The following is an 11,071-nucleotide window of genomic DNA, read 5'->3' on the forward strand; positions in this document are numbered from 1 at the left end:
CATGTGCAAAGCAATTTTTTTGTTCTTGGAATGTGGGCATCAGTAACAAGATAGTATTTATTGCCCATTCCTAGTTTCCCTGAGAGCATTAGAATCAACCGCATAGTTTTGAACTGAAGTTGCACGTAGGTTAGATTGGCTAACAGTCTTGTTTCACTTCATTAGAGGAAATGCGCCGTAGTATGCCCAACCTGGCCAAGTCTGGGATTCGCTGTTCTGACTCTGGCAGAAACAGTCGAAGCTTTGAATCTAATCTGCAAATTCCCAGCAGTCGAATTTCACGGTTGCAGCAGTCTCCAGCTGGTATGTTACATTAGATCTATTCTGAGCAGTAGGGAAAACCTTTAACTGATCACCAATGCCATGCTTCAATCTTCAGTTTTTTCAGATGTGAAAACCCAGAACAAATGTATGGTATGTTAAACTCCCTTGCTTTCTGTTTTCATTGAAAATTTCAATGTAATATTAAACATCAAAAGAGGTTTCCGTTCATGTCTTGCTTTCAATAACAGTAAGTAACAACGGCCAGCCTAACTTTAAAAGAAAAATCACAGGGCCATCAATCGATTTTGAGCAACATTTGTGGTCTCACACCCTGTGGGATTTGGATATCTGAAGGAATTTAGATTGTACGGCTTTGGCATCAGATTTGATGTCGTCTGCTGTTCCTGCAACCAAACTCTTGAGTTTTCCTTTCCTCGAGATAATAGATTTGGTGCTGACAAAATTCACATCCAGCAATTGGAAAGGATTCTGAGAATGTCCCCCTCACTGATGGAGTAGGTCTTTGTTCTAGGACTAAATTGTCATCATCCTTTATTGTGGTCCAATAGTTAAATGAGCCTGGGGGGATACAAAGTAAGACTCTGTGCCAACTGACCTGGAAACTTGGGTCTGAATGTAGTGTTCACATGTATAACCATGGTGAGATGGATTTCCTGTCACAATTCCTTAAGATCAGTGCAAATAGTGAGGCAAACAATGTCAACAAATTGGGGAAAGAGTAGATGGGACCCAAAGGCTATAAGAGGCAACTGCTGGATGGGTTGACAGATTGAAAATAAATTCCTCCTTGTTGGAGGAAAATGACTGTTAATGGGTATCATGGAAGAGATAAAGATGCTACTATTTGACCATTCCGCCAAGAGAAATGAAGGCTGTGTAGTCTTGAGGCAAGAAATGTGAAGGAAGCTGCTGCTGAAGTAGACCAACTGCAAATGTATTATATTTATTTATATTTAGAGATACAGCACTGAAATAGGCCCTTCGGCCCACCGAGTCTGTGTCGACTAACAACCACCCATTTATACTAACCCTACAGTAATGTGTGAATAGGTTTCAAAGATGAGCAGAAGTGTAATTGATATGGAGAAAGAAAAGCTTTTGACAACCCTTGATAGTCTTTAACTACAGTATAAATAAATCTCTGCATTATTATAACAAAATGATGGAAATACTCAGCAGGTCCGGTAATGTCTTTGGAGAGAGTAAGAGTTAACGTTTCAGGCCGATGACCTTTCATCCTGTGTTATGGACAGTGTTGTGCTGTGAAGCCACATCCACTGAACCAGCCATGAATCAGTAGCTGATTTGGACTGATAAATTCAGCTCCCTCACAGCCTACTTAAGTAACATTCAAGTCAGTATATCAGATGCCAGCAGCACTTGCTGCTAAGACAAACTATATCTAAAAACAGCAAAATAGTTGTACACGAAGTGCCACAGAGTGGGAGAATGCAGATTCAATCTGTCACTGTCAAGTTGTCTATATGAGCTGTGCTGCCTAGGAATGGAAAAAGTATCCTCAGCAGACTACTCTCCATTGCCCTCGGGTAGCCAGGTAAAGAAAGACACCCACTCCAATTTAAAAGCAGCCCCTCTTTTCTGGAATATAGAAACAGCTGCACATCCGCATCCAACTGCAGCTGACCTGGGCTACTTGATATTGACTTAGTAACAGAAAGTAGAAGAAGTGTTCTGTTCCCCAGTACTGACCACCTTCATGCACCTTGAGTGCACTAAAATCAGTTGTTCAACTGAATTGAGAATTTTGTTCTTGTTCATTTCTCTGCATTTTAACTTCATACTTTGCAAATCTGTTTGTTCAAGGTGAATTTTAATTTTTAAAGGAGAGGCTATGAGTTGTACTTTTCTTAGTTTTAGCAAGAAAGATGCGTGTAAAGCATACAACAATTTTTAGACTTGCAAATTGTAGCAAAAAAGTAATTGCAAGGGACCCTACTATGGTAAATTTTCTAGAAGTTTTAACTTATGCTAGAGCGGCACATGCTTATCTATTAAATTTATTACACATGCTTATCTACTAAGTTTATTACTAGAGCTGTACCCATTCAGCTATATGTTTACCCTATTTATGGTGGGAATTTGTGGTAATGCTATTCACCTTTCTTGAAAATTTCTTGGTACTTCAATCCACATTTTAAATTTAGCAGTCACATTCAAAAGGTACGTGGAAGATCCCCATTATCCACTTTGCTTGTTACATCTTCGAAGAACTCTAGCAAATTAGTCAAACATGATTTACCCTTCATACTACTGGGCGGCGCAGTGGTTAGCACCGCAGCTCACGGCTCCAGCGACCCGGGTTCAATTCTGGGTACTGCCTGTGCGGAGTTTGCAAGTTCTCCCTGTGACTGCGTGGGTTTTTGCCGGGTACTCCGGTTTCCTCCCACAGCTAAAGACTTGCAGGTTGATAGGTAAATTGGCCATCATAAGTTGCCCCTAGTATAGGTAGGTGGTAGGGGAGTTGAGGGAAGGTGGGGATGTGGTAGAAATATGGGATTAATGTAGGATGAGTATAAATGGGTGGTTGATGGTCGGCACAGACTTGGTGGGCCGAAGGGCCCATTTCAGTGCTGTATCTCTAAATAAATAAAAAATAAAAAAATGCTCCTAAGAAGAACAATGAGAGTGCATTGGTCATTTCTTTTCTCATTTTGTTTAGGTCCATCTACTGGTAAGCTCAGGTATACTACTGGTAACAGCAGTCAGATTCCACTCTCAAACAGACAGCCAGTGAAAGCTATTGCTAACAGTAACTCTCCATTGATGCAGAGGCATCCAATGAAAACCACAGGATACCCAGGTTCTGGGAGCAATGTTCGTAGAATCCAGTCTCCCACTTGTTCAAGCACTTCAACTAGCATTGCCTCAACTGGAAGATCCTCTAGCTCAGCTCCTGTACCTAGGAGCACCCCGACGAAGTCACGAGTTACTGGCACTTGCACTGCCACAGTTTCCAAGAGCAAACTTTTACAGACAACAAGGAGGCAAGTCTAAAATATTGGTGATTTCAGTTCAAAAATAAAAGAATGGTAAATGTTCTTGGGAGTTCCTTTTAAGTGTTGTGAATTTGTGCAGATCTCATGATTGAAGTTAATTTAGCTCTTGACTTGCTTTCCTTTATTATGACTGTCCTTGCATTTTCTGATGCTATCTGATCAGGAACCTTTTAAGCATATTTAAAGGTTGTGCAGCTACGTGCTAAACATCTTGGTCCTTGGGAATAAGAATAGGAAAGGATCGTCTTGTTAAAGATGTGAGACTTCTGTTTGAACAGACAATGTTCCAAATAATCTCCCCAAATATATGGTTTAGTGACTAACTCAAATTTGTTAGGGTATTTTCTTTAAACACCAATATTCTCTCGAATAGGATTGCCTCTTTTGTTATATTGGCGCCAGGTGTTCTCTACCCTGGCTGTTCATATGTGAACCTTGATGGTGTTGCAGGCTATTTAACATGTATAGAGTTTCAACTGTTCTCCGATGAATAGGGCAACCTGTGGCTTGCCCCAATTCTCTCAATTTGATTTATCCTTGACATGTCCTTGTGTCCCTTTTTAATTTAAAATAGTTAAAAGTAAAGCATTTTCATCTGTCTTGATCAAAAATAACTAAGGTACCCAGGAGTACTGTTATACAGAGCATGATGTGAATTCTTAGAGAACATGTCAATTGTAGTTTTTCCACATTACCCCAGCTGGAGATTCTTGAGATGCAGCCTCCTAGACCTAGATGCTTAAATAAGAGGAATCATTTGTGTCCAAGCAGTCTGTCGATGGTCTGCCAAAGTACTGCCATATTTTTTCTGTAGGAATAATGATGTTGCTTCACATTGTAACCAGATTTCAGAAGGTGCTCCATCCAAGCAGACATGGGGCTCTTAAGAAAATAATCACATGGAAGTTTTACCTGCCAAAACACTAATGTACAAGTAAAAAGTACTTAATCAAATTAATACTGATCTTATAACTTACAATGTGCTTAGTTGTTTTCCCTCTTTTCCTACCTTTTTTTAGTTCTGACCCATTATTGGCCACTAAAAATAAATCATACAAATTATTTTTAAAAATCAGAAAATTAAAAATGGCAAAGAATGCAAAATAAGAGGCAGGGTAATTGGAGAATATCCAGATAGGCAGGCAGTTAAAATACAGTAAAATGATTAAAGATGCAAGGAAAGGAAAGATTATCCTACATGTAATTGGGAAAGGGGTGGGGGGTAGTGGATTTGTGCCAGTAAGAAGCTGCTTGGGGACTGACAACCAGTAGATTTCTACAATATACTGGGCATTTTTGTTTATTGAAGCCAGATTAGCTGCTTTAATTTTTTTGTTTTTGTTTTGTGAGCTTGCTTTTCTGTTCGGTTTTAATATGATTGGAACTAACTGAACTACTCTGTTATTAGGACTCTGCAACTACCGAAGACACACAGCACTGTGACAGAAGACAAGTGGAAAGAAGGCTGTTACTGAGGAAAGCCCAAAGATTAACAAACTGCTGGCACCTGATGAAGTGCGAGCCCAGCTGGCTGGGCAGAAGTCCAATTTAAATCAAACATGGGGGAAAAATGTCCAGTTTCCAGCAATGGAACAATATTTTGTAAAGACTGGTTTTAAATGTTCGTGGCCATCTGTGCCAGGTTTCTGACTCCTGGGTTCCTGTTGGTTGCATCATCAGCTCAATCGTATAAAGCCAGGTTGTGCCATTAGGTACCTTTAAATTTGATAGTTTACATATTTAGGCATTGCAAACTCAAATTCTAAACTGACTGAACATGAGGTAAAATTATGTAACAATCAAAACCTTTAAATAGCAAAACCAATCACAGTTTGTCTTGATGCTTTATCATCCAAAACTTCATTTAAAAAAAAAATGAAAGTGTATAACAGAAGAAGGCAAAATAACTGGGGCGTGCTTGGAGGTGTCTGTAGTTGCCCAGTATTTGAATATTCCTTTGTTCAGTTCTATTCTGAGGCTCAATTTATGTAAAGATTGTTTCACAAAAGTCATAGCTTTTTTTTTTATACATTAGTGTTGCAGTTAGCTAGGATATGTTGTATGAACAGCAGGACTTTGTTAAAGTGTTTGTTGCATTGTACTGGAACAACTGCGAACATTCCTTAACTCTTACAAGATTGAAGAGTATCTGATATCCTTGCAATGTTTAATTAAACTGTTGACCACTTCCTTAAGGTATGTAGATAAATGTCCAAGTGTGAAGAAGTGAAAGTTTGAAAGACACCATTAATTAGCAGAGACATGGTACAGTAAGTACCAAGATGTTTCAAAAGCATTAAACTACTGTCCCCCTTAACAATTTCAGGGGCTTGTAAATTTACTGCGTGACAGAAGTGGGGGCTTAATGACTTATTATATCCTGTGTTTTGTGGTGGAGGTGATCAATCAATGTTGGTTATTCTTTCATGCTTCCCAGCTGCTGGTAGTTTTTTTTGGCACAGCAGGCAAGTTAACTACCTTTCTTATTGCAGAGACCCTTACTGCACCGAGATGGAAGATGTTTCACATTTGTACCTGAATTTCTGATTATCTGGAGTGCTTTCAACCCAAAGGGAAATTGACTATCACACTCACTTGCCACCTGGAAATGAAGTTGGAAGACTAGTGGGGACGATGCTTGTAAAGTCTAAGAATGAAGGGGTGGGAAAGACAGAGAAACTCAACCCATCAGTCTTACTGTTTCAGCATGAAATTTTCAATTTATTTAAATAATTCAAGTCATTAACCAGTACCACTTTAGATGACAGTATGACAGTCTAACATTAATATCCAAGTTTGCTTTGTTTGGCAAATATTGAATTGGTTGCATACCTGAAATGGATTCTATTTGATCATTTATTGGACTGTTAATTTGGCATCAACCAAAGTTGTTTTTTTTTCCTGGTTAAAGATACAATATTTGAGCTCTACCCTGTCACCAACACCCTTCCCCTTTGCTGCCCACCCCCGGGCAATGTCTTAACATTTAGTTGCTGCATATGCAAAGGAATTTCATTGTGAGTGGTTCTTCCACTGGGTAATCATTTGTTGCCTCCTGTGCCCCATGGCCAATTCACTTAAGAAGCTGGTTGTTAAAATTGGGGATGCATAATGAAATGCTGAAAATGTCATCTCATCTCATTAAAAGTACTGCACACTTGACTTGTAACTGAGTCATTAATGAACTTGGCAAGTAATCAAACAGACAAGTTGCTGCAGCTGGGCAAAGGTGCCACCACTCTGAAAAGCTTAAACTGCTAAAGAATCAGCTTGGTGGAAAGGAAAATAATGTGCTGCTGGAGTCTATAGCATGTTGTAATTCTAAACTGATAAATACTGACTTTAATTTAGTCAGTGTGACCCATTCATATACAATTTTCCTAGCCAGATTTGAAGGGTAGAATGCCTCATTGCACTCTATTTCCTTGGAGCTGAGGAAAAATATTAAAATTGTGTGATGGTTAGTAGCAAACTGGCTGGAGTAATGTTTCTTATGCAACTGATCCTCCCTGTGAGTTAGTAGTAAGGTCTATGCTGTGATGTAAATTTTACTGTTGCCATTCCCAAGCAGCTGATTTACCCAACCAGCTTTGTTTTCATTTTGTATTTTAGTTCTTAAAGGACGTCACTGAAGAATCTTTGAACTCGTGTATTGCGGAGTCTTTATAAGATAGAAGCGTTTAAAAGTCTGTTTATTTTCATTTGTATGCTAGCATTAAGTCATGTATGTGTTTTTATTCACTTTGCTGGCATCGATTGGGTAAATGTCAATAAGTGTAAAAGGCATTCCACTTGACTTTCTTAGTTAAATGAAATTTTTTAAATTAAAATTTGAGTCCTTTTTTTTAAAACTTTATTTACAGCAATGACTTTCACCTTTTTTTTAAAAAAAAACCTCAATTGAACCCCTCAAATATTGATATTCTCAAGATCTAAGCTAATTGCCATATAACAATGGGGGGCATTGAAAAAGTGTTATCATTAATATACAGAAAGCAAAATAACTTTTCCCATTTGTTCTCCAGTCACTGCTGATAATGCTGCATTTATTGCCCACGTCTCTAGTTGCCATTGCGAGGCTTGTGGGCCTTTTTCCTTGAACTGCTACAGGATCTTCCAGGATATTGACCCAGCATTAATAAAGAAATGGCAATATGTCCATGATGGTATGGTGTTCCCATGACATTGCTGCTGTTATCCTCCTTGATCCACCCCTTGATACCCTTGGCTAGCAAAAATCAATATCTCATTTACAATTATTAATTAAGCTAGCATCTACTGCCTTTTGTGGGATAGAGTTCCACATTTCTACCACCCTTTGTGTGAGGTGTTTCCTAACTTCCCTGAATAGCCTGGCTGTAAGTTTAAGATTATGTCCCCTTTAAGCTGGACTCCTTTACCAGCTGGAAAAGTTTGTCTACCCTATCGATTCCTTTCAAAATCCTAAAATCCCCAATCAAATTGCCCTTAAACTTCTATATTCCAGGGAAAGCTAATCTATTTTTATCTCCCCTTTTTATAATCTAATCCTTGGAGCCCTGGTAACATTTGGGTAAATGATGACTATTCCAGTGTAGTCCTACCAGCCTCCATCTTCTACCCTCCATAAACTTCAGCTCATCCCAAAACTCTATTGCCTTTGTCCTAACTTGCACCATGTCTCATTCACCCATTACCCAGGTGCTTGCTGATCTACATTGGCTCCTCATCTGGCAATGCCTCAATACTAAAATTCTCATCCTTGTGTTCGCATCCCTCCATGGCTTTACCCCTTCCTATCTGTAACCTCCTCCAGCCCTACAACCCTTGGGAATCTCTGCACTCTTCCAATTCTTCTACCCTCTTGCACATCCCCTATTTTGCTTTGTTCCTCTACTAATGCCTGTGCCTTCAGCTGCCTAAGCTTTGAACTCTGGATTTATCTCCCGTTTCCCCTCAACATCTCTACCTCTTCACCCTTTAAGATACTCCTTTAAATTTCCCTCTTTGACCAAGCTTTTGGCCACCACTCCTAATATCTTATGGCACAGTGTCCAATTTTGTTTAATGTTCCTATGAACTGCTTTGGAACATGTTAATACATTAAAAGTGCTATGAATGTGAGTTGTTGAGTCTATGCTTATACTTCCAAGGCTTCCTAAGGTGTTGTACCCAAAACTGTAGCCTGCACTCCAGATGTGGTCTATCTAGGGCTTTGTAGAGCTATAGAAAAACTTAGCCTTCGTAGCTAGAGGCCAGAATATAAAGCAAACATTCCATTAGCCTTTTGGATTTTTTTTTCTGTACCTGACCACTGTATTTTGATCTGTGTACATGAACATCTAAATCTCCTTGGACCTCTGCTCTTCACTATTTTAGTGTCCAAAATGCATGAACTTGCTTAGCTGTGCTGGAATCCATCTGCCACATTTTTGCCCAATGTGTCTCTGTAATTTTATTACCCTGTCTAAACTATTTACTACACCATCAATCTCTGCCATCAACAACCTTGCATATGTGGCTCTATATTGTATTATCTAAGTCATGAATAAATATAGTGAATAGTTGGGGCCCCAACACAGATCCTTGTGGGACACCCACTATCCACTATCACCACCTTCCGAATAGAGTACCTACCCATCAACCCTACTGTCTTCTGCCACCTAACCAGGTCAATAGATTTGCCTTTAGTTTCATGAGCTTTAATTGTTGCCAACAGTCTTGTGTGGAACCTTATTGAATGCCTTCTGGAAGTCCAGATAAATGACATCAATAACGATTCCCCTGTCTACTACTAATGGTTATTTCTTCAACAATTCAGTTAGGCTTCTTCTACATAACCTACCCTTTACAAATCCATCTTCGCGGTAATCCAAGACATGAAGCTGCCTGTGAATACAATTCTGTTTGTTGCATCTGATTTATCAGGATTATGATTGCCTCAAATAGAATTTCTTCTGTTAAATCAGTTTCACAGAAATGGCTCCTATTCTCACCGTATGTTGTTTTGGCAGAAAATTACATTGGATAATTTGGAATTTAAGGGTAATGAATAACCTGCCATTCAGGGCATCTTTCTAGTTTTTTGTCAATGGTTTTTGCCTGCCAAGAAGAACCTAGCTCATTTCTCTCTTCAAAAGAAGGCCTGCTTATCCAGTGTGTCAGTCTCCTCTTTCCTCCTGTATTTGAAGAAACTCTGCGTATCGGACGTGTGGGAACTGGAACCCCTGTTGTCGCATTTCTGCTGAAAGGCCTGTCTGAAGCCTCTGTACCTGCATTTCTTGGAAAGCCTACCCAAACTGATCTTCAACATCACATGGAAGAACTGTTCTAGGAAGATTCTAATGACAGCTGTCTATGTGCATTTGGGACGCCAAACCAAAACAAAGGACATCTTTCCATATCTTGTTTTTCTTCAAGAATAAGCAAGTATTCAGCCTAAGTGGGTTTTTTTTTAAATAACAGCTCTAAACAAAAATCAGTTTTATTTTTTCGGTTAACCGGTGTATGTGTGAGTGTGTGAAGGGCTAAGGTAAAAAAGGAACTGTTACACTTCAACCTGGGTGTTTATGCTTTACTTAATTATTGGTTAAGGCTTGGTTTATAATAAATTGATAATTTTATTTATTCCAGAAACTTGTTTGGTGTGTTTTATTCTGGGATAAAAATAGAGTCTTTGACCATGTCGGTAAGTGGGGAAAAAATTTAAATATATGTTGTGACCCGTGGAGAAGTGGAGCTAGAATAAACAGTGCACGCCTTCCCCCTCGGTCGTAACATATAATTGGGGACTCTTTGCGGAATCAACCCAATGCTGACTACGTACAATTGTAAGTTGGGTAGTAATAATTGAAAAAGGAAAAATAAAAAGAACCAGGTTTCTTGTGTAATAGACTAAAGTCTACACTGGAATGTCTTTAGCAGTTGCTGCAATGTTTCTGGGGACGGATGATGAATCCATGAGTGATTTGACAAACTTAACCAAGGTCAAGCTAAAGGCATTGGCAGCAAAATTGGGGTTTGAGTTAAAACCAGGAGCTAAGAAAGCAGACATAATTGAAGTATTATCATAACATTTGCAATTGGAAGAAGAAAGCAAACCAGAGGGTAGTGCAATTGAATTAGGTAAAATTCAGTTACAGATGAAGCAGCTTGAGCAGGAAAAAGTATTGAAAAAAACTTGAGCAGGAACAGGAAATAGAAAAACTTATGCTTGACCAGAAAAAGGAGGCAAAATAATTAAAAGAACTTGACAGAGAATTGATGAAGAAACTTGAACTTGAGGAAAAAGAATGAGCAGGAAAGTAATTTTTAAATTCAAATTCATGGAACTAAGATAAAAGTGGCCTTGACTCAAGTAAAAGTTTTGGTGAGGAAAGATCTGACTCTAGCCCAGGACCCAGTGGAGAGCTGTTTAAATTTGTACAAGCCCTCCCTACTTTTGAGGAAAGGGGCTTAGAGGCATGTTTCATTTATTTTGAAAAGATGGCCAAACAGTTAAAGTGACCAAAGCTGGATACTGCTTATGCAAAGCAGGTTGGTGGGCAGAGCACCATGAAGTTCATGTTCTATATTCTGAGGTGGCTTCTGCAGATTGAGATGGCAAAAAGGCCATTCTCACTGCGTATGAGTTTTGCAGAGATCTAAGTGAAACAGCTGCTCCTTCAACCAAACCCTGCTTCCTCCCATGGAACAGTAGCTTCCAGTGGCATTAAAGGCTCACACAGATGCCACAACTTACACATGATCAAGGAAATGATGGACGCAACCATTGCTCTACTTGCTCTCCA

The 11,071-nt window shown here is 39.2% G+C and overlaps 1 protein-coding gene across 3 annotated transcripts in view; it reads left to right on the top strand.

Annotated features, from left to right (window-relative positions):
• Positions 1-7,132, top strand: part of zgc:66447 (SLAIN motif-containing protein-like) — a 38,758-nt gene extending 31,626 nt beyond the window's left edge. For 2 of the 3 annotated variants that reach the window (XM_068047605.1, XM_068047607.1), the window contains 3 exons: positions 166-303; positions 2,966-3,290; positions 4,711-7,132. In XM_068047605.1, the coding sequence (XP_067903706.1) occupies positions 166-303; positions 2,966-3,290; positions 4,711-4,777 (530 nt within the window). In that variant the 3' untranslated portion in view covers positions 4,778-7,132. The remainder of the gene's footprint in view (positions 1-165; positions 304-2,965; positions 3,291-4,710) is intronic. The other variant, XM_068047606.1, reaches the window with a different exon arrangement.
• The last annotated feature ends 3,939 nt before the right edge of the window (positions 7,133-11,071 follow it).

The sequence above is a fragment of the Heterodontus francisci genome, chromosome 15 (assembly GCF_036365525.1).
Source record: "Heterodontus francisci isolate sHetFra1 chromosome 15, sHetFra1.hap1, whole genome shotgun sequence".
NCBI classification, from domain to species: Eukaryota; Metazoa; Chordata; class Chondrichthyes; order Heterodontiformes; family Heterodontidae; genus Heterodontus; species Heterodontus francisci.